This window comes from Podarcis pityusensis, assembly GCF_964106645.2.
Source record: "Podarcis pityusensis genome assembly, chromosome: 2".
Taxonomy (NCBI): Eukaryota; Metazoa; Chordata; class Lepidosauria; order Squamata; family Lacertidae; genus Podarcis; species Podarcis pityusensis.
Window position 1 is genome coordinate 123,954,332 of NC_138029.1, and position 24,120 is coordinate 123,978,451.

Sequence of the window (24,120 nt, forward strand, 5' to 3'; positions counted from 1 at the left end):
GTAAGGGTCTCTCCGTTTCAACAGTCTGATTGGAATATCTTTAAAGATAATTATGTAGCTACCGTCAATATACAATCTTTTTTCTCTATTTTTTCCCAATACCAGATTTCTCATATCTCTATCCTTAAATGTTATGAGGCAGTCCCCTGGAAATTTTTTTGCTCTGGTCGTTTTTACTTTCATCCTAAAAGCATTTTGGATCGTATTTGCCACCTCCTCTACTTGAAGCTCTAACCACTTAGCCAATTCTTCTGTCAGTTTTTGCCTTATATTCTCCCCTGGATTCTCTGGTATTCCCCTCAACCTTAAGTTAACTTCCCGTTGCCGAAGTTCGTTCATAGAAATCGCGTCCCACATTTCTTCTTGAGCTTTACTAGCTTCTAATAATCCTGCTCTAGTTTTGTCCTCCTCCCGTCTCAAATCTTTCACTTCTAATTTGGCCCTTTTCAGCCCTTCTTCTAATACATGTGTCCTTCTGGATACCTCTTTTATTTGTCCTTTAAGCTCATTTACTGTTTCATCTATTTTCTTATCCATTTTCCCAATTTTTAAATCTACCTGTTCTATTTTTGTTTCCAGATTTTTCTCACTTTGTCTAATTTCTGCAAACATTTTTAATATTTCGGCCCTAAAGTCTGATTCTTGCTTAGACGCTTTTCTCTCTCCCGGGGTTCCCCCGTTTCCACTTTTCTTTTGTACGTGAGACATTTTAAACGTATGTATCTTATTGCACCACTTCAATAAACTTAGAAACCTATTCCAAAATTAGGATCCCCAGCTCCCCACAGAGACTATCAATCAGATAATAAATATCAGTTCCCCCAATGTTTTACAGAGCAATTTCCAATCCAGTAGGTCCCTTAAGTCCGTAGATATTCCATATACTTAGCACTAATAGATTTATAACTCATTAATCAAAATATTGTTGAAAGGGAAAGGGACCTTATATAACCTCAAAACTGCAATAAAGGAAGAGAGTTAAGTTGAAGTTCTCCCAGGAATATTCAAAGTTTTTCCTCTTTTAAGAAAATGGTTGAGTAGGTAGAGTCTGGTAGAGCCTAGTTCTTCATGCCCCCAATTGGGCTATTCCTTATATGGTCTTCTGCTTGTCAAAGTAAAGTAAGGTAAGGTAGCTATTTTCCTCTTCTTGCCCTCAATTGGGCTAAATCCAAAAGAAAGTTCTGACCAACCTAAATCTTTGAACGCTCAGGCAAGTCATAAAACAGCTTCATCAAGTCCAGAAAATTCCCCCTTTTCCAAAAGTAAGAGCTCACCCTTCATAAATACCAGGTCCACTCTATGAATCAGCAAATACCAAAAAGAAAAAAAAGAGGCAAAAGAGAAAAAGGAAAAAGGAGGAGGGAGGCCGAATTGCCAATTCTCTTCCACCCACCAGAGGGCCACCGTCCAACAAACGAGGGGGGAGGAGGAGGAGAGACAAGAAAAGGAGAGGAGAAAAAAGGAAACTGTCCTTCCTCTCTCTCAAATTCTTCCAGTTTTCCCAAAAACAATAGCTATAACGCCACTGTAGAGTTGCTAAAGTTGGTCACCAACATTCAAAGTGTCCATCGTAATATAAAGTCTATTTCCAAAAGGAGAAAATATTACCGCAAAGGACAAACATGTCTTCTCCTTTCTTCTTTGTTAAATAGTGGCTAATTAGTGGCTATTAAGCAGTAATGGAGCCCAGCCAATAACGCAATAAATTCCTCCACTAAACGCAGTAAATTCCTCCACTAAACAGTACTTCAAAAGAGAGACCAGGTTTTCCCTTCCTCCTCCCGTCGCCAAGAGGGCTTGGAATAGCAAAAAGTAGCGAAATGTTGCCTCTTTGCTCCCCCCCAAGTTCTTCTTTTACCAGTTTTTTTATCTTCAATTATAATCACCAACAGTTGGAGAGGGAGAAGAATTTTAGCCGCCAGCGTCACTCACGTTTTTCCCCTCTGCTTTGTTTAGCTCCCTGCGTCCTTAATGACTCCAGATAGGAATTGAGCTCTTATCCACCTTCTTTTGTTCGAGCCCTTCCTTAGATAAGATCTTAATTGTTTAAGTGCTCGCTTGAGCCCGAAGTTCTTTTCCTTGAGAATCCAGCGTTTCTCTTACAGGCTCGGGGCTTCGCTTTCTCGGAGGCAGTAATGGCTTCCCTCAGCCTGCTTCGCCCCCGCCGTGCTCTTCACTCCGAAAACCGGGGCTACCTGACGGCCGGGAGTTCCGCGTTTTGGCTCTGCGGGAACCAAATGTACCTGGACACCCACCAGATACTTTTCAGGGGACCACGGCGCCCTGTGGAACCCCTATTTTCCTCCAAGAAGCTCGGGATTCCCCACAAAGAAGAAATCCCCGCCTGTGTTAGAGTCTCGCTGAACCGGAAGCCGATACTTTATCAATTTTTTAATCTCTTCATGGATCATCTCCCAAAATTTTTTGCTCTCTGGACATGTTCACCACATATGGTATAGAGTGCCTTTCATTCTATTACATCTCCAGCATTTATTACTATTTGATCTATTCGTTTTTGCCAGTCTGTCTGGTGCCATATACCATCTGTGGTACATCTTCATATAATTCTCTCTAAGCTGTAAAATTTATATTTTTTCCCCAAAACTTTTTCCAATCTTCAGAATCAATTGTATATCCTAAATCCCGTTCCCACTTTAGAATATTCTCTCCTTTGACTTCTTGATCTGGGAGGACTTTATCTAATAATCTATATATTTTAGAGAGTGTTTTTTGATTATTTTGTAAAACCTCTCTTTCTAATTTTGATATTTTATTTCCCAAATCCCCTAGTTTATATATCTTTCTTGTATGTAGCCTTAACTTGGAAATATTCTAACCAATTTATTCCCAGTATTTTGAGTTCTTCGTATTCTTTTAATTTGATACAGTGGTACCTCGGGTTACATACGCTTCAGGTTACATACGCTTCAGGTTACAGACTCCGCTAACCCAGAAATAGTGCTTCAGGTTAAGAACTTTGCTTCAGGATGAGAACAGAAATCGTGCTCCGGCGGTGCGGCAGCAGCAGGAGGCCCCATTAGCTAAAGTGGTACTTCAGGTTAAGAACAGTTTCAGGTTAAGTACGGACCTCCGGAATGAATTAAGTACTTAACCTGATGTACCACTGTATTTTCATTCATTCCTTCTGCTAAATCTCTATAAGTTGGCCAGGCAATTTTTTTTTTTTTTAAATGTCGAGGTTGCCTCTATTGGAGAGGTCCACCTTGGAGTTCCTTCTATAATTCTCTCTTTTGTTCTCGCCCATACCTCAAATAGGGCCTTTCTCACAAGGCGGTTCGTAAATCCTTTATGCAATTGTATTTTCCCATAGAATAAATATCCATGCCAACCCTGTATTTTGTCCCAGCCTTCTAGTTCCAAAACTTCAGTATCTTTTAGTAACATCCACTCTTTCATCCAACTCCAGCATGCTGCTTCAAAATATCTTCTTAAATCTGGGACTGCAAATCCCCCCCATTTCTTTTGGCCCCATCATTATTTCTGATTTTATTCTGGCTTTCTTCCCTTGCCATATAAAATTGGCAAGGTCTCTTTGCCAGCTTTTAAAATATTTTGTCCCAATTATTATTGGGATATTTGAAATAAAAATAGGATTATCTTTCTGTGTGAACGTAAACAAAGATCCTTGGAGACTCTGGCAGAAGTTGAACAAACAAGAAAGATTATTTTACAGAACAAAGTTGAAAAAAGCAAAGGATGTGTCAGGAGATAGATAATGTTCTTTCAGGAAACAGGAAACCTACTAATAAATTGTACTAAATTTAGTGTGTGTTACAGGCTTCTAAACAAAGTAGTAAATGCATAGCTTCTTTTAAACTTCTGTTGCTTCTTTTAAGTTATTCCTCTTAGATGTTACAGGTGTCTAGAGAGGGTCGCCAATTCTGAGCTTATTTCCAGTTATTTCACTTCAGCTCCTTAACTTACTTGTTGCAACTTAATATTTTGATTCTTAAACAAGGTGGTACTTTCTGTCAGTTTCCACGCTCCTGAGGTACTTCTGACAGTATAGAAGACCCAGGGGGTCACCACACCCTTCATAACTGGTTTGGGATTCTTCTCTTTCTAGAAGATCTTTCCCTTCCTGACTGAAATGAGACCAAAGTAGACAGTATCCTCACAGCTTCTACTTCTACTACCGAAGCTGAAGGAAGGCACTCCGGGCCACCGAGGCCGCCTGAGCCTCGAGCGACAGCAAAGTCTCCAGGAGTACCCCCAAGCTGTGAACCTGCTCCTTTGGAGGAAACGTGACCCCGTGAAGAGCAGGTGGCCTAGGGAACCACCCACTAACAGTGCCTCGGTCTTATCTGGATTGAGCTTAAGTTTGTTGGCTCTCCAGTCCATTACCGAGTCAAGACACTGGTCCTGCACTTCCAATGTCTCACCTGCAGATGTAAAGGAGAAACAGAGCTGAGTGTCATCAGCGTACTGCTGACAACTTACTCCAAACCTCCAGATAACCCCACCCAGCAGTTTCATGTAGATGTTTAACAACCTGGGGGATAGGCTTGAGCCCTGAGGAACCCCACATTGAAGGTTGCATGGGGCTGAAAATCACTCCAGTTGGAACGACCATCCAACTAGGACTGGAACCATCACAAAGTCATGCCAAACTCTCCTAGTTCGGAGTGTCGCTCCAGAAGGATACCATGGTCGATGGTATCAAAAGCCGCTGACGGGTCAAGAAGAATGAACAGGGACATGTTTCCCTTATCTCTCTCTCGACAGAGGTCATCATCATACAGGGCGACCAAAGCAGTTTCTGGGCCCAAACTGGGCCTAAAACCCAATTGAAATGGATCCAGAAAACTAGTTTTTTCCAAAAGCACCTTGATCTGACCTGGCTTACTTCTCAGCAGATGTGCCGACTTGAATAAAATAATAGGAGGGCCCAGGCAATCACTGTCCAGCAGAATTGATCATATGATGCCGTGCACACACTCTATTTGAATGGCAGTGCCGGTTAACTTTGGGAGTGCCAGGACCCTACAAATATTTTATTGGCAAAGCCGATCAGCCCCTAGGAGTTGGCTCTTGTGCGTCAGAACCGCAAAGGGCTGGGCTGCAGATTCTTCCACCTGGATTTCTGCAACTACTGAGAAGAGTTGAGTGTTGACTATTCCTGGCTCCCTGGAGCAGTCCTTGTTTCTGCTAATAAAGAGTTAGCTTCACATGCTCTCTGTGATTTTTGCTGGATGGCTCTCTCTTAGTTCCTAGGATTCCATGAATCCAACCCCCCTGGAGGAAGGGGGAGCAGTGGGAATAGACAGCCCCCCCCCCCCCCCGCTTTACTTCAGGCAGATTCCTGTGCAGGAGGAAGATGCCAAGGCAGCTCTGGAGCCCCTCCAGGAAATTCTCTGCCAGCGCCCCCAACCGCCCCCTGGCAATGCTTGGCTGGGCTTCCCTCCCACACCCTCTTCCTCCCAGTGTAATGGATGAGATGATGCCACACACCCCTCACCATTTTAATGTCAATCACCTTTTTTCGGGGTGGAGGGCAACGTGACCATGGCCCCTAGGAGTTGGCTCCTGTGCCTCTTTCCACCCCCTCCCTGGGGAGTCAACCCTGAGGGCCCTGTTTGGCAGTGGGGACCCACATCTGAAGGACAAGGGAGGTCGGGGTTCAAATCCCCACGACAGGGTGAGCTCCCGTTGCTCTGTCCCAGCTTCTGCCAACCTAGGAGTTCAAAAACATACCGGTACAAGTAGTTGTGGCATTTCTGTGCATTCTGGTTTTCACCAATGTACTGTACCCCGTTGTGGTTTAGTCCTGTGGGTCATGTGACCCAGAAAAGCTGTCTGGGGACAAACGCCAGCCCCCTCGGTCTGACAGCCCAGACGAGCGCCCCAACCCCACAGTCGCCTTTGACTGGACGTAACCGTCCAGGGGCCCTTTACCTTTTGAATATCCCAGTGTTATTGTGCGTGGGGGGAGGGTAATCTCTTGCAGGGGGAGGGGCTTCATCCTGCCAGGCAAGCCCTGCAGGTGTTGGGTTCCCGCTTTGCAGCTGGATTGCATAGATCCGGGGCCCAGTAAGGACCCTTTTTGGGGCACCCTCCCTTCCCCATCACTGCATCTTCATCTTTTTGTCCTCTCTGCCCATCCGCCTCCCTTGCTTGCTCCTCCTGGAGTCTATTTCTGCGATTCAGGCGGGGGTGCCACCCCCTCTATGATGGGGGGGGGCAGTTCTTCCCTGTTCAGTTCTTCCTGTACTGGATCCTCAGGGATCCTGCACCCCAGCCCACAAGGCCCCTTTTCTGCAAGGTGGTTCTTTGGCCACTTCTTCCCTGCCTCTGGTTTGCAGAAAGCTGCGAAATCTGCACATGCCCAGAGTATGGAGGATTTTCAAAACTGTGGTTATGTTTGGTGTGGGGAAGAAAGGGGGGGGAGCTGTCTGCGGACAAAGGTCCAGGGGTCCTTCACCTTCGCCTTCCCTTTGGTGGGCATCACACTTCAGTTTCCGCAAAGGGGCCCCTGGGGGTGCAGGGCAGGGGAGCATCTCTTGGCCCCCCAGGGAAAGAGAAACGTGTGTGTGTGTGGAGGGGGGGAGACTTCCAGGATGTACCTTGCCAGTGGGTCCCAGGGAAGGCGCTTCCAGGAGAGGCCCTTTAACATTCAGTTTTTTAGTCATTTCAAAGTACGGATCCAGATTCACACTGCAGAATGCAGAAACCCCCATCTCCGTTGTCGTCAGTCTGCATAAGATGGGGGCGGGCCCTTGATGCAGAGTCCTCGGCCCAGATGGAGAAGGGAGGGCAGCCCCTAGAGCGCAGAAGCAGGCAGGGAGAGGGAGGGGCGGTCTGGGTGCCCTCGGCTTGCCAAGGGTTAAAAGGAGCAGAGCGGGATTCCTAGAGAGGACAGGAAGGGGAGGGCGGGGGAGGGCAAGGTCCTCCCGAGCAGAAGCCCCTCCCTGCCCAGTCCCTTCCTGCAAGCAAAGAGGAGGCTGCTTTGTTCTCTCTGCTTTGCAAAAACTTCCTCGGTGCCCCTCCTGGAATCCGGTGAGTCTCTTCTCTCTTCCCCCTTGGGGTGCAGCGGGGAGAAGGGGGGCCCAGGGCTGCAAGGGAGGAGGCACGGCCCCCCGTCCAGCTCATGCATGGGGGGGGGGGAGACCCCCAAGTCAGGGAGCAGAGGGTCCTGCCCCCAATTCCTCTCTGCCAAGCCAGGGAGGGGCTGAGTGTCCGGCAGGTCTGCAACTCTGTTCTTCCTTTGGATCAAGATGCTGCCTTCCTTTTTGGGGAGGAGTCCTTTTTGGGGCAACAAAAAGAGGGCATGCAAATAAGCCCCCTTCAGATTGAGGGGAAGGGTCGCATTTCATAACGCAGAGAAGCATCCAAGGAATCGAAGGAAGGAGAAGCCCTGTGGAGCGGGGAGATACAGCCCCCCCCCAAGTGTGGAGACTGGAGGGGAGACCCTCTCCCACCATCTACCCAAATACAATTCCCAGAGTTCCCTGGCAAGAAGGGGGGATTGGTGACCACTCTGGGAATTGCAGTCTTTGGGCAGCAGGGCTGAAGCTGTCTCCTTGCACCTCTCAGGGTCCTGAACCAATTCTGGCTCCCAGGATTCTTGGGAGGAGTCCCTAGGGCCGGGGAGATCTGGTTTCCAACCTTGTGATGGATCAGCAGCTAAACATCTGCCCCCTCCCAGCAGAGCAAGTGCACAGACTGGCATGTGCCACTCTTGGGAGCAGGAGCTGCATCCAGCCTTGCTCAGCTCAACGTTTTTAGGAAGACCAAGCCCCTCCTGCCCTGGCAAGGCACTGGGGTGAAGCTGCCGCCGCAATCAGCATCCTGTGTGAATAATAATAATAGTAATATTTACCTGCCACCCATTTGACTGGGTTTCCCCAGACACTCTGGGCTGCTTCCAGCACATATAAAAACATAATGAAACATCAAACATTAAAAACTTCCCAATACAGGGCTGCCTTCAGATGTCTCCTAAAAGTTGTGTGGTTCTTTATTTCCTTGACATCTGATGGGAGCGTGTTCCACAGGGAGGGCGCCACTACCAAGAAGGCCCTCAGCCTGCTTCCCTGTAACTTCTCTTCTTGCACTGAGGGAACCGCCAGAAGGCCCTCAGTGCTGGACCTCAGTGTCCAGCAGAACGATGGGGGTGGAGATGCTCCTTCGGGTATCCTGGGCAGAGGCCGTTTAGGGCTTTAAAGGTCAGCACCAACACTTTGAAAGTAGTTCCTTTAGGAGCGGTCTTACATGGTTCCAGCAGCCACTCCCAGTCACCAGTCTAGCCTCCGCATTCTGCAGAACACTAAGTGAATGACACAGAAGTTGCTGCAGACTAAAGTTAGAAAAGCTTTAATTGCTACAAATGGTATAAGGAAACATGATATGGAATTAAGGGGAAAGATGGTGTTGACCTGGAGTGGTTACAGAATTTCTGGTCTCTCCCGAGTGCCCCGGGCCCTGCTCCAAAGAGAGCTTGTCTAAAGAAAGCACAGCCAAAAAATCACTCCATTTTGCATGAATAAGGAAAATGAGGAGGTGGCTAAGAAACAGCAGGAGCCAGATCCTATTCCCAACCTTCTAGTGTCTCTCAGCAGCTCTAATGATGAGCAGAAAGAGGTTTGGGGCCCAGCCAGCTCAACTGCCAAGTCATCTCTTGCATTGAGTCGTGGGGGCCCCTACATGTAATAGCTACTCGGCTGTATTCTATCCATAAGCCCAACTGAGTTCTATCCATAAGCCCAACTGAGTTCAATGGGGTCCACTCTCAGGTCACTAGTGTGCAGACCATGCCAGCCTTACAAAGTGGAGTGAGGTGCAAACAGATTAAGTTGGAATCACTGTAGATGTTTCAATTGGGTTTCTGTTGGGAAGGGGCTGCCCCATTTGTGCTTCTCCAGGAGCAGGGGAATATCTAGGGCAGGAGAAACCCTGCAGGGCCTCTGAGGCTCCCTTTGCTTCTTTTTCTCTTCCAGGACCCTGCAGCTTGTGGTGGCTTCTCGACTCCTCAGGAAGGATGAAAGAAACTGAATCTGTAAAGCTAGCGAGGATGGAAGGGGGAAGATGGACAGTTGACCTGGTCAGGTTGTCTCCTGCATCCCTCCTCACAGCCTCTGAGCGTTGCCTCCCAGGGACCTCCAAGAGATCTGGTGAGTCCCAGGGGAGGGGAGATGAAGAGGTATTGCGGCTTGTGTATCATTCGTGAACAGTCTCTCACCTCTCCAGCCTGCCTTCCAACTCCGGCAAGACCCGGATGAGAGAGGGGGTGGGGTGCGCCGACACTTTTTCAGAACATAAAGAAACAGAAACAGTAGTTTGCTGCCACCACTTCCTTATCTTAGAACAGCCCTGAAAAGTAAGCTAAGGAAGGAGATTACTCTTCAGTTTTACCGGGCTGCCCCACACTGTGTCACTTTACTGTGGCACAGACAGAAATCCATCAGGCTCTGGTAGGCGACTAAGTGGTCAGGTACTGGTTTAGCTTCCCCAGCAGAAAGGCATAAAAGGCAGAAACAGGGAAAAGTCCTTTTTCCAGAAGTAAATAAAAAACCACGATGATTCAAACATAAAAGTTGGCACATCTCTTACAAATCCCAAACAGAAAATAAAAACATTTTTCAGTATCACTAACTACAGAACATACAACGAGAATGAAAGTGTGAAACAGAACTGTTCTCCGCATCCCTGGCATCAGGGCAAGTCCTTTTTGCAAGACAATGGTCTCACATGGCAAGGTATGTTAGGGAATTGCAAGTTGGTTTCCTTAGGTTTTATCCCCTTTGAACCCACGTGGATTCAAAACTCAAAAGCCAATCAGTTCTTTAGATTAATTAGCAACTCGCCAATGGTTAGATAGAAGAACAATAACTCAGGCTTTTTAGGAGCCTCGACAGCCGAATCCTGTTTATCAAAAGGCCTTGAAGATGAAAAGCATTCCCAAAGCCATACCAGATTCTTTGAGTTGTAAATTAAGCTTCATAACCTTTTTCACACAGAAAGGGCATCTAAGATAGCCAGGTGTCAAGACTACAAATCAGCTAGGAACCTCCTTCCTGCAGTTGGAGAAGATAACTTATTCACACTCTTTGAGATAGAAAGTCTGCAATTAAAGAAGCAGATACACATTCCAAGAATTCTACAGCGTTTGGCTTTCCCATAATGCTCTTCTTTAGCATGAGCCAAAGTTTTACCATAACTAAGAGCCAGTGTGGTGTTCTGGTTAAGAGTGGTATTCACCTAATCTGGTGAACCGGGTTCGCTTCCCCGTTCCTCCACATGCAGCTGCTGGGTGACCTTGGGCTAGTCACACATCTCTGAAGTATCTCAGTCCCACTGACCTCACAGAGTGTTTGTTGTGGGGAAGGAATCTGTAAAGCTAGCAAGGATGGAAGGGGGAAGATGGACAGTTGACCTGGTCAGGTTGTCTCCTGCATCCTTCCTCACAGCCTCTGAGCGTTCCCTCCCAGATATCTGGTGAGTCCCAGGGGAGGGGAGATGGGGACATGGATGGATGGGGCTGGAGAGGTACTGGGGCTTGCTCATTTTGGGGGTGGGATGAGGCAGGCAGGCGGATGGAGTTTGAGAAGGTGAGCACCTTTTTGGGCTCCTCCACCTGCCTTCCTGCGCCAATGACATCTGCGGGGAATTTGAGCTAGGAATACGTCACAGCTCCCCGGCCACCGCGATGTATTGGCGCTAGTACTGGGCTCTGAATGCCCTACCAATGTCAGAGAACTCACTGATCCATTGCGCAGCACTAGAAGCCATGATTCTTTAAATTACCTGATCCTAATTTCAGGACTGATTGCCGATGGGGCCGCTGTGTTTTGCCTTTTTCTTTTCTTTTAGGAGTAACTTTTCCTTTTCTTTTAAAAACAAGGATCATATAAGACTAATATATGATACAAATATGTAGACTAAATAAATTTGCTGGAATAACATGTTCCTCGTTGGTGATCAGTGTATGAGTTCTGGGTTCATGAATTGGTATAAATTGAAACAAAAAAGGGTAAACAGCGGAGAACAGAGAACATTCAACATCGCATAGCCGAATTCCTAGTCAGAAGCTCTTCTGGCCGTTGTGCTTAGATTAAGAGTGAGTAATAGTCATTTTCCATCTTCTGATACCAATCAAACTATACAGAGTTGGTCTCCTCGTGAAAATGAGAAGAGATTCAAAGTGAAGAAAGATATTTAGAAAAAAGTTTAAATTTAGACCAAATATAGATTGAGGCAACAGCTGATGGGGAGTGTGCAGGTGAAGATGTTCCTGCTTGTTTCAGAGGAGGCAGGGACGTTGCTGGATCCTGACAAGAGAGCTTTGCATAAGGAAGTCAAGGAGAAGAATTGTGGGATCATGGACCCTCTCGTTAAAATTCCCTGTTAGATCATAACATCAATTTTGAAATTCCATGCATAGCTCTATTTCAGGGGTGGCCAGCTTCCAAGAGACTGCAATCTACTTGCAGAATTAAAGACTGGGAGTGATCTACCCCTGTTTTTGAGGGGTTCAGGTCAAAGTTGTTGAGCTTTTATTAGCAACTCACCAAAGGATCGCTGGGGGAAAAACAGCCTCCAGCCTCGGTTTGTAAGCTCTGTCTTCTCCAACAATGGAGGGAGGATCCGGGAGGGGGCCAGCGATTGACTGCGATTGACCAAAATCTCGCAGGATCTACCAGTAGACCTGTTGGACATCCCGGCTCTATTTGATGAACCTCCACTATTTGGATGGAGACCAACAGCATCTGGGATTCTAACATCCACACCGTGAGCCCTGAATGGAGGGATATCAACTGTTTGTGAATATTCTTTGTCTAGTCATGCCTTTTTAAACAATGACCAGGCTTGTCTGAACTCCCCAGACCTTCTTAAATGTCGGCTTGAGAGTTTTTAGGGAAGTTAAAGTAACTTCTTTTAGGTCTGTTGTTTTTGCTTCTTCTTTTTTGTACTTTATTTATTATTAATGTTGCAATACATATATGAAATCGCTGCATATTGATACATATACATTATATTTGTAAATTCACCTTTTCACATTTCATTATGTACCAACATTTATCCATTTCTTATTTCTTGCCCTGTGTCTTCCCTCCACCCATGTGTGACTTCCTTGTTATTATTTTGTAACTTTATTATTGAGATTGTAACTTTGTATCTTAATAATTAAACATTCAATCTTATATATTAGCTTAGCTTAACTTTGTGAAATCAGTCTATACAGATCAATAAATTCTTGTTGGATCATCTTTTGTTCATATATTCTTCTACACATTTCCATTCCTGTTTGAGATTTTGATTAGATTGCATTCTAATTGTTGCCATCATTTTTGCTAATTCAATCATTTCAAAAAATTTATTTTGCCAATCTTTCAATGTTGGTGCTTCTTCTGATTTCCAATATTTTGCAATCAATAACCTTGCGGCAGCTGTTGCATAAAAAAAAAACCTCTTCATGTCTTTTGGGATGTCATTTGTTATAATTCCTAAAAGGAATGTTTCCGGCTTCTTACCAATTGTTGTTTTTGCTTCTTACCAATTTCACATCCCCACCATACATGATATAAGGATCCCTCTGATATCTTACATCTCCAACACAGATTCGATGTTAGTTTATAAATTTTAGCCAGTTTTAGTGGCATACAAAGGATGAACAAGTTAAATCTGTGTTGATAGATTGGGCAAGAGATGTGGGACATAACATAATGTTTGAAGATTAGGAAAGGTTGTGGAGGAAAGGGGTCAAGTTTATTGCATGTACAATGTTAAAGGAAAATATAATGAAAATGATGTATAGATGGTACTTGACCCGTGTAAAGTTAGCAAAGATTTATCACAATAGTGATAATCTATGCTGGAAATGTAAAGAAAAGGAGGGTACCTTCTACCGTATGTGGTGGACCTGTCCCAAGGTGAAAAACTTATGGGAGAAGATTTATAATGAGTTGGGGAAAAAAGCTGAAATGCACATTTGATAAGAAACCAGAGGCCTTTCTTCTTGGAATAATAGGTCTGGAATTGCCCCAAAAAGATGTTAGATTGTTTTTGTTATGCCACAACTGCAACTCGAATTTTATTAGCCAATAATTGGGAAACACAAAAAATACCAACAGTGGAGGAATGCCAGATAAAGATGATGGACTTTTCGGAGCTAGCCGACCTGACCGGGAGAATCTGCGACCAGAGGGAGGAGGAGCATCAGGAAGAATGGAAGAAATTCAAAGACTATTTATCTAAATATGCTAAGATAAATTAAATAGAAATACCGTATTTTTTGCCCTATAGGGCGCACCAGCCCATAGGGCACACCTCGTTTTTTGGGGGGGGGATAAAAAAATTTATTTCCCCCACCAGCTGCGGGGCTGGGGCGGGGGAAGCCCAACCTTCCCCTGACCCCAGCCCCCAGAACAGGCTGCTATCCGCAAGGCTTGCGAACATCTGCCCGAAGCACAGGGTGCGCTCCGGAAATTTCCTTTCCTCGTCCAGATTTTTCTCTAATACTTTGGTTTTGCTCTTATTTAACTTAAATCCTGCTACCTGTCTGAACTCCTGTATCATCTCCAGTGCTTTTACTGCACTGGAGTCTGGATCTTGTAATGTCAACACCAAGTCATCTGCAAAGGCTTTTAATTTATACTGTTTGGATCCTACTACTATACCTTTAATTTGTTCATCTTTCCTTAACATACTTAACAAGACCTCCAGGACCGAAATAAAGAGCAGAGGGGAAAGTGGGCACCCTTGCCTGGCACCCTTCTCAATTCTAATTTCCTCTGATATCACATTATTTACTATAATTTTAGCTTTTTGTTCCCTAATGCTTTCTAAATTATGTGTCATAAAACTCCAAGATACATTATCAAAGGCCTTCTCCGCATCAATAAACATTAACATTGCTTTACAATTTTTTCTTGCTTCCAACTTTTCCAGAATATCTACTATATTCCTAATATTATCCTTCATATGTCTTCCAGGCAGAAAACCTGCCTGGTCCTTATGGATATATTCTGACATGACCTTCTTCAGCCTGTTGGCCAATTTATTAGCAAAAAATTTGTAATCCACATTAAGTAGAGAGATTGGTCTATACTTTTTGACATTAGCTCTATCTTGATCTTGTTATGGATGTTTGGCTAATATTTCCTCATTTTCTTCTATTTCTTTTCTAATTTGATACATTTTCTTTTCTCTATTTCTTTTATGAATCACATTTTGTTGAATATAAAATCTTCTTATACCAGCTTTTCTCACCTCCCATATTATTCTACTATCTGTATCTTGCTCTTTATTAATTTGGAAGAATTCTCTAAGTAATTCCTGTGCTTTACCTAGAATCTTTTCATCATTTAATTTTTTTTCATTCATTCTCCATCTTCTTTTTACCTTTCTGTTATCTCTTAATTCCAGTGTAACTGAATTATGATCTGTTAGTAGTCTAGGTTGTATTTCTGTTTTTGTTTCTCCTTAACATTAAATTATTTGAGATCCAGATACCATTGATCCTTCTTGCTGATTTTTTTGCCTGTGAATAGTGTGTGAACTGTTTCTCTAATGGGTGTTTATATCTCCTAACATCTTTTAAATTTAAATTTTCAACCATTTGGGAAAAAGTGTGTGGAAGTCTACCACCTTTTGACTTCTTTGTTGTGTTGGTGCGATCATATTCCAATGAGGTGACTCTGTTGAAGTCACCTAATAGAATAATCTCATCATCTATATATTCTAATAATTTATCTTGCACTATTTTAAAATACTGTGATTTATTCTCATTTGGTGCATAAATCCCTACCACCACAATTTTTTCCATCCCTTTTTCCAATAGTAACTCCAATAATCTGCCTTCCTCATCCTTGAAAATTAGTTTCGTCTCTATTTGAGGGTTTATATATGTTACAATACCTCTTTTCTTTCTGGGATCTGATGATATAAATTCTGTTCCTAGCTTCTTGTTTATCAATACCCTTCTATGTCTTTTCACTACATGTTTTTTTTTTGCAAATATACAACATCCCATCTTCCCTTTTTCAGAATATACTCTATTTGCTTTCTTTTCAATTTACTATTAAGACCATTTACATTCCAAGAAATTATGTTCAAGTTCATCAGTCTCTATTCAATTTTATCTAATTTGTTTACTATGTTAAAATTCTAAATTCAAATGAATTAATCCTATTGTTCTTATCTAACAATTGTCCTTCTGCATTGAGGCTTCTATTCTCTCCCTTCCGACTCCTCTTCTCTTTCCGTTGATGCTTCTCCTCCAAGCTCCTTTTTATACTTTCTCCAGAATTTTGCCATTTCTTCTATTGATCTTAGGTGTTTTTTTCTTTCTTTTAACATAAATGTCAGTCCCTCCGGAAATTCCCACTTATATCTTACTGAATTTTTCTTTAAGGCATCTGTGAGAATTTTATAATTTTGTCTTTTCTCAACTAATCCTTTTGGCAGTTCCTTAAAAATTGAGATGTTCTGTTCATCGATTACTAATTTACATTGGCTTCTTTTTGAAATATTTTGTCTTTGAATAGCCTTGAGTTTAAAAACACTAGGCAATCTCCTGGGCCTTTGTACATGTTTGATCTTTCTGATCTGATCCTAAATATTTTGTCCACATCCATTAATAATTCATCTTCTTGTACTCCCATCCACTTTGCTAACTCTTGGATTATTTTATTCTCAATTTGTTCATTTTGGGATTCAGGAATTCCTCAAAAGTGCAAAACCATTTGATGCTGATACATGTCCAAGATGGCAATCTGATCTAATAATTGCTCTTGTGCCTTCTTTATCTCTGTTTTTTTATAAAAAAAAAATTATTAACAGGCCAATCAAATCACATTAATTCCAAATCACATTAGTTCCAAATTATACAGCCAAAGTTTTAAAATTTTATTGGGGGTACCCATACTTCACGCTCCGAAAGGGATCCAAACATCACTCTTGCTGCTGCTTTAATTTCACAGTTCTGTCCAATTCTGTCCAGATAGTCTCTTTATTATTTTCCTCATCTTCTTGTTGTAATCATATATTCCTTTTTTGTGATCTCTGATAATCTTCACAAGCGGGTTGGAAACAAACATATCCTGTGTGGATTTTACAATCTCCAGGAGCCATATCACATAAAGGACAGCCACCATTTCCACCCTCCGTAAAAAACATTCCTACAGTCTGTCCGTTGATTTCCACCGGCCTGCGTATCTGTATCTCAGGGGGCCCTGCCGGGTCAAATTCACATTCCGATCACCATACATTCACATTCCAATGACCACGGTCCTCCTCCCCCGTCCTCCTGCAGGCAGGCCGTCTTGACAAGTCTCCATTTTGAAACTGCGTCACAAAGCTTTCCTTCCATTCCCGATTTTCCCACCAGTCCTCTCTTTGATCTATAATTCAATTCCACACAGTTTTTAATCTCCAGCTTGTGATTAATAATTTGCAACAATCTTTCTGGGAGGGAGGACTATTGCGTACTCACATAAGACGAAAAAAAGAAAAGTTTTTTCCTCCCCCCCTTTCCGTTTCAGTCCGACATACCAGTCTTTTAATGATGAGTCTGCACTTGATTTATTGACCAGCCCGTTGCTCTGCACACAGAGATCCCATTAATCAGCAGTCTTTACTCCCTATCTTCACTTGAAGTATGTGCATTTGCTTCTTTATCCAATTATATATTTCGAAGTGATGCAAACCAGTGCGCGATCACAGACAGTGTTCGTGAGAGCGACCCTGCCCAAGGGCTTTGTGCCAAGTGCCCTCACCCCCTTCTTTCGAATCCGGGGGTGAATTATGGACACAGCTGGCAAGGAAGTCCCCCCCATCCCCTTGGGGGGGCAAGGGAGGCTGCATACTCCCATATCAGCCTCTTAATTATCTCGTGTGGGTCGGAGAGATGTTATTGTTGGCTATCTTCCAATGCGCCGCCTGGTGGCCCCCCGCCTTCTTTATCTCTGTTATGTCATCCGGTATAATCTCCTGATTTTTCCTCAGGTATTTATTTTCATCCTGAATCAGTTTGGACATTTCTGGATTTTTAATTCCTGAACTGTTTTGTCTAGCTACTTATTTTTTATTGTCAGGTCTTTTACCTGTCCTTGGAGATCTATTATTATTTTTAAATGTTGTTCAATCTTATTGTTCATTGAATCCAGTTTATCATTTATATTTTTGTTCATGTTGACTATCAAGTCTTTCAAATCTGCATTGGGATCAGTTTCTGCTATTGAAAGTCTCCTACCTTGGGAGTTGGCAGTAACAGTGATTTTAGATTGTATTTTCTTCTCAGCCATCTTGACCTTCCGTTTCTTTTTCTTATGTACACAGGTTAATATGCTTTGGCCCAGGTTTGGCTGGTGATGTCTTTAAATAAGACCAGAACCTCCAAGTCTGTAATATTTCAAACTGTTGGGATCCGTCAGGTTATGAATATTATTCCCACTATTTAATAATGGAAGAGATAGAGGAGTCGGCTTCAAACGCAGAGGATGAGCACATCAACACATTTTGCCTGCACTTTTAAAATTGTCTGCTAGATGGCGCTGTGCACTTTTCCTTCTTTTATTACTAGCCTTGGTTTGCCTTCTTTCCTGGTTCCTAATTCCCAGAATGCTTTTTAACTGTCCTTCCTCTTTCTTTATTTCCTGTTCGCTTTCCAAGGTGAGGGTGAGTCAGCAATTAGCAAGCTGACCCCACCATCTTCATCTGCCCTCAAACCATTCTCCTTCGTCTCCTCCCTCCTGGCTCTCAAAACATTCTTGCAGTCCCTCATCATCCTGGCTCTTCCCTCTTTCAATTTCTCTCATTCTCCCCACCACCTTCGCCACCACGTCTCCCCACGCACCTTCAGTCTGCTTAAACAGCATTAAACAGGGTTCTTGCAGGTTGGGCAGCTTCTTGCAGGTATTTATTTATTTTCTTTGATATGTTTTGTCTTCTTTTAGTTTAGAACGTAATCCTCACAAAGCTTCTTAGTCCCAATTTATAAAATCACATCAGAAAGAACCTCCTTTTTCTAATTCACTCTATGTCACTGTTTTTAATAGAGTTTTACTCCCAGTCTCCCACGTATTGCTGATAGTATAGTCCAGGGGTCTGCAACCCGCGGCTCCAGAGCCGCATGTGGCTCTTTTACATCTTTGCTGCGGCACCGGGGTGGATACTAGCGAGGGGAGGAGGCGCATTGTGCACCCCAACACTCCTCACTGTGGCGGGCACTGTACTGGCTGTGACGTCGCATGGGGGCGGTGCGTGCGTTAGTCACGCACCGTCCCAACATCACCTTCCCGCCCGCTGTCAGATCGTGGCTCCGGAGATATATTTGTTTTAAATGTCGCAATGGTTTTGCGGCTCCCAGTTGTTGTTTTTTCTTCGGAAACGGGTCCAAGTGGCTCTTTTTGTCTTAAAGGTTGCAGACCCCTGGTATAGTCTGTTTTAAGGGAGCCAGGGTTGGAGTTTCCAGCTGTAATATTTGGAGAAACCTGGTGCTTCCTCATCTGGGTTTCAGGCATCTCACTGTTAGGAGTGCCCCCTTTTAAGCGCTGGAGTATTCCTGCCACCTTCCACTTTTTGTGCCAGTGTACGGAGAGTCTTCTAGTGCTGCTTTGGTGCTTTTTTGGCTAGAGACCTCTTTTCTGGCTTTTTTCCAGGGGAGTCTACATCGCCCTCGTTCTCCCCTCACCCCCTTTACAGTGATCGGGTGCGCTCGACTGTATCAGAGCACTTCCCTTGACCCACCACTGAGCGCACCACGCAGGGAAGTCTCATTTTTGCTTTTGCTTCTGTCTGCATTTTGTTGACCAGAGAGATGACTGACCTTCAAGATGGATTGGACTCCATGACTGAGCCAAACAAAATCTATCCCAGATAAAAGGCAAGAAATTCCAGCTAAAAAAGGCAGTGAAAACTATAGTAAGGCCTCACATCTAACTCTGCTCAGTTCTTCCTCTATCACAAGCATGCATTAACATTGTTCAATAATCTGGAGCTCCATTTCTTCCTGAAGCTCTAATTAGCTTCTCTCTTCATTGCAGATGGTGATGAATTGGTGGGGAAGAACAAGAGGGACCACAACAGAATCCACATAGCGGAGAAGTCCGATAAATATTCAAAGTGTGGAGAGAACATCCGTCAGAGCTCCCTGTCCACCTCCCATCAAACAAAGAGCTTAATTCAAAGGAATAGCCTCACTTCCCATCAAAGAATTCATACCGGGGAGAAACCCTATCAGTGCCTTGAATGTGGGAAGAGCTTCACTCGAAAGTACAGTCTCACTTCCCATCAAAGAATTCATACAGAGGAGAAACCCTATCAATGCCTTGAATGTGGGAAGAGCTTCAGTCGAAAGTACAGTCTCACTTACCATCAAAGAAGTCATACAGGGCAGAAACCCTTTCAGTGCTTGGAATGTGGAAAGAACTTCATTCACAGACAACATCTCACTTCCCATCAAATAATTCATACCGGCGAGAAACCCTACCAGTGCTTCAAATGTGGAAAGAGATTCAGTCATATGTCACATCTCACTTCCCATCAAAACCTTCATACTGGGGAGAAACCCTATCAGTGCCTGGAATGTGGAAAGAGCTTCAGTCACAGGCAGAGTCTCACTTCCCATCAAAACCTTCATACTGGGGAGAAACCCTATCAGTGCCTCAAATGTGGGAAGAGCTTCAGTCACAGGCAGAGTCTCACTTCCCATCACAGAATTCATACCGGGGAGAAACCCTATCACTGCTTGGAATGTGGAAAGAGCTTCAGTCACAGGCAGAGTCTCACTTCCCATCAAAGAAGTCATACAGGGCAGAAACCCTTTCACTGCTTGGAATGTGGAAAGAGCTTTAGTCGAAAGGACAGTCTCACTTCCCATCAAAGAATTCATACCGGTAAGAAACCCTATCAGTGCCTGGAATGTGGAAAGAGCTTCAGTCACAGGCAGAGTCTCACTTCCCATCAAATAATTCATACCGGGGAGAAACCCTATCAGTGCTTCGAATGTGGGAAGCGCTTCAGTCACAGCCGCAGTCTCGCTTTGCATCAAAGAATTCATACAGGGCATAAACCCTATCGGTGCTTGGAATGCGGAAAGAGCTTCAGTCAGCGCATCCATCTCACTTCCCATCAAAGAATTCATACAGGGCATAAACCCTATCACTGCTTGGAATGTGGAAAGAGCTTCAGTCAAAAGTACAGTCTCACTTCCCATCACAGAATTCATACTGGGGAGAAATCCTATCAGTGCTTGAAATGTGGAAAGAGCTTCAGTCGAAAGGACAATCTCACTTCCCATCACAGAATTCATACGGGGGAGAAATCCTATCAGTGCTTGAAATGTGGAAAGAGCTTCAGTTGCAAGAAAACTCTCACTTCCCATCAAAGTATTCATACAGGGGAGAAATCCTATCAGTGCTTGGAATGTGGAAAGAGCTTCAGGTGGAAGGAAAGTCTCATTTCCCATCAAAGAATCCATACAGGGGAGAAACCGTATCAGTGCATCGATTGTGGAAAGAGCTTTCGTCTGAGTGGTGATCTCACTTCTCATCACAGAATTCACACAGGGGAGAAACCTTTTCAGTGCTTGGATTGTGGAAAGAGCTTTCGTCTGAGGGGTGAGCTCACTTCTCATCACAGAATTCATACAGGGGAAAAACCATATCAGTGCTTGGATTGTGGAAAGAGCTTTCGTCAGAGTGGTGAGCTCACTTCTCATCACAGAATTCATACCGGGGAGAAACCCTATCAGTGCTTGGAATGCGGAAAGAGCTTCAGTCACAGACACCATCTTGCTTCCCATCAAAGAACTCATTCAGGGCAGAAACCCTTTCAGTGCTTAGAATGTGGAAAGAGCTTTCGTCAGAGTGGGCATCTCACTTCCCATCAAAGAGTTCATACAGGGGAGAAACCCTATCGGTGCTTGGAATGTGGAAACAGCTTCAGTCACAGGCAGAGTCTCATTTCTCATCAAATAATTCATACAGGGGAGAAACCGTTGGGTGTAGTGAAGGGTTAACCTTCTATGCCTCGTGCTTGCGGGGACGGGCTTACAAGGGAAGTAAGCCAGGACGTGACAAAAGCAGCTTGGTATGTTGTGAACTGAGTGGAAATCGAAAGCACTCAGTTCAGCCGCTGCAAGGAGAGAGAGAGGAGGCAGAGAAAATGCAGCTTAACACGGATGGCTGTTGTGGATTGTAGATATGCTATTTTGTTTCCAGTAAGGAGATATTAGGACAGAAGAAACGTCTGGACTGATTTACTGCCCTTTCGACACACAGGCGCTGTGGAAATCTGCTAATTGCTTTACGACTGCTCTAAAGCCACACTGCGTAAACAGAAGCTGCAGAGGCTCGCAGGGGAAGCGTGGCTGAGCGCCAAACAATAAAGCAATAAATCTAGGAACAGGTCATGGACCAACGCAAAGCGTGTGAGAAAGGGCTTGGAAGACTTTAAAAGACTGAACGTCACTTTGATCGACTGCCAAAGAAAGCAGAGGGCAGATCGGAGGAGGCTGACGGAGCGAGGGCGCTGCGATGCCAGGTCTTTCCGGAACACCCAGTTGGCAGAAATGAGTACTCTTGCAAACGCCACAGAAGGGAGAAGGGAGGCATGGCACAGCCCTAGGGACATGGCTTTGAGTTTAAACTGCCATGTCAGAGACTGAATAGCCAAAATTGGCTACAATGGAGTTTTGAAATGGAACTCTTACTGGTGGGAGAGCAGCTATGGAACGTAGTCCAGCCCCCACAGTATGCAGCTGGGAAAGCAGAGGCTGAAAAGGTTCAGTGCAAAGTGAAATGGAGAAGCGTGTGCTTGCATTTTTGGCTGAGAATGTGGATGCTCATCTGGTGCCAGTTGTCCTGGGTGCAAAACAGCCAAGGGCTGCTTGGGAATCCCTCCGAAAGGCTTGTGGAGCTGGTTTGGGAAGCAAGGGCTGAGACGTGGCTGCACCCGAAATGGAGAGGCAAGATGGCGCCGGCCACACAGCTGGGAGGAGCTTTGAGCCCCCACGGGGGGGCGAAGGGACTGTTGCTGGCAATGCTGCTGGTGCTTTTGCTGAGCCTGGGAGCTGTTGGATGTTGCAACGTGTCTGTGTGAGGAGCCTGGATAGAGGCCAAGAATTGGGAGCCCCGTACCCATCAGAGGGGGTGCAGGCAAACGTCCTGGAAGCCCCGTGAGTAGTGGGGGGGGGCAGTGAGCAGTGAAAGCTCAGAGATGCCTCTTTCTCCAAAAGCTGCCAAGAGTTGTTTATGCCATGAGCTGAAGCCTAGCCGTGCGAAGCTGAATGCAGCTAGAGGCTTCAAGGCCGGCCACCTGGAGCAAGTAAAGATAAGAGCTGTGGATTTGTGTGAGAACGCCGGGAGCAGTCCGGTCTCCAAGGCAACTGAGAGAGTTGCATCTAAGGAAGCTGTGAAGGTCGTGGGCAAGTCTCCCTGCTGGGGGGAGTCTGTTGCCATGACAACCAGAGAGGATGTCTGCAGAGGCCCCAAGGAGGGGGGTAGCGAGGAGATTGTTGCCATGGCGATCCAGGAATGTCAACAACAAGACACTCTGGGTGTCGCCATTGACTCAGGAGCCACAAACACGCTAGTGCCATCTGCTGGTCTTTTAAGGAATTGCAGGACAGTAAAAACTGATAAATTTGTGACGCTCGCAGATGGAAGTAAAAAACGGCTAACACAGACAGGCTTTTTCTTCTGTTATGAAGTCAAAGCTTTTGCGGTGCCTGGCTTAGCCAACTGTTTGTTAAGTGTGCATGATTTACTTGCTGATGGTTTTCATATGTCTTTTGCAGGTACCCAATGTGAGTTTTCCAAGAATGGGAAGCACGTGTACACAGTGCAGTCTAAAAGCAATTTGTTTGTTGTAAATGTGCCTTTTTCTACAGAAGAGGATGACACCGAAGATGCGAAGGGGCAATGTGTGAATGTAGCGCCCCACCATGGTTGTTCGCATATTTGGCACAGACGCTTCGCACATCTGAATTGGGGGTTTGTTAAGAAGGCACCCGAACTGACACAAGGGTGCAAATTTAAGGCTTGTGACAAATTTTTAGATTGCAATGCTTGTAAACAGGTGAAGATTGTGACATGCTCCTATCCAAAGTCAGAGAGACAGACCACACAACCCTTTGAGTTAATTCATGCAGATTTTTGTGGGCCCATGTCAGTTGAGTCACTGGGGGGGATCAAGGTTCTCTCTGCTTCTGATTGATGATTTCTCGAGGTCTGCTTGGACCTTTGCTCTTCAAATGAAAGGGGAGGCGGCTAAAATGATCAGGGATTGGATCACCGCAGTTGAGGTAACATTCTCCACCAAAGTGCGTGGCTTTCAAAGTGACAGAGGTTCTGAGTTCACTGGTTCTGCCTTACAGGATTTCCTTAGGGAGAAGGGGAATAGCCACAGATTGACCGCTCCTTACTCTCCGCAACAGAATGGGCTGGCAGAGAGAAAGAACAGGACGGTGCAAGAAGCTGTATCTTCGATCTTGTGGGATCCAGGGCTACCCCAGAAATATTGGTCTGAAGCCTGGAGATTTGTAGTTCATACGCAAAACAGAGTGTACAACTCTAGGGTAGGAAATACACCTTATTTCTTGCTGCATGGAAAGAAGCCTAAGGTACACTACCTTTGTGTGTTTAGTTGAGGCCTGGGTTCTTATTACAAAGGCTCTACGCAAAAAAGGTGAGCCAAGATCTAAACAAATGATCTTTGTAGGGTATGAGCCTGGCTCAAAGGCCTGGCGGTTTGCGTACCCAAGTGGAAACCAGTCAAGGTTGGTTATCAGCAATAGTGCTGAGTTCTGTGAGCAAGCTGGTTGGAAACGTCTGCATGCTAATCCAGACGTGATTCCATAGCCGTTCTATGACTCAGACGTTGAGGAAGAGGAACTTGTTGCTGGGGACCATGGTCCAGAGCAACAGGGTCCACCACAGGGACAGAGTCCAAGGCAGCGACAGCACAGGATCCCTCAGAGGGGGGAACCTAGAACACCTCCTCAGGCAAGTGTTGTTTGAGCCAAAGTGAGCCTTCCTCACCTGCTGGACTAGCTGTAAGGCCCAAGAGGCGCAACAAGTCAGAGGGGGAAGACACTGAATTTGAGGATGATTTAGCTGGACCCAGTGAGGCAGCAGTGACACCAGGAGACACTGAGGA

The 24,120-nt window shown here is 44.8% G+C and overlaps 1 protein-coding gene across 3 annotated transcripts in view; it reads left to right on the top strand.

Moving 5' to 3' along the window:
* The window catches only part of LOC308469431 (uncharacterized protein), a 101,660-nt gene extending 78,048 nt beyond the window's left edge, over positions 1-23,612 (top strand). For 2 of the 3 annotated variants that reach the window (XM_080991884.1, XM_080991886.1), the window contains 2 exons: positions 8,958-9,131; positions 19,005-23,612. In XM_080991884.1, the coding sequence (XP_080848010.1) occupies positions 8,958-9,131; positions 19,005-20,980 (2,150 nt within the window). In that variant the 3' untranslated portion in view covers positions 20,981-23,612. Of the gene's footprint in view, positions 1-6,843; positions 7,018-8,957; positions 9,132-19,004 lie in introns of those variants that run through there. The other variant, XM_080991885.1, reaches the window with a different exon arrangement.
* The last annotated feature ends 508 nt before the right edge of the window (positions 23,613-24,120 follow it).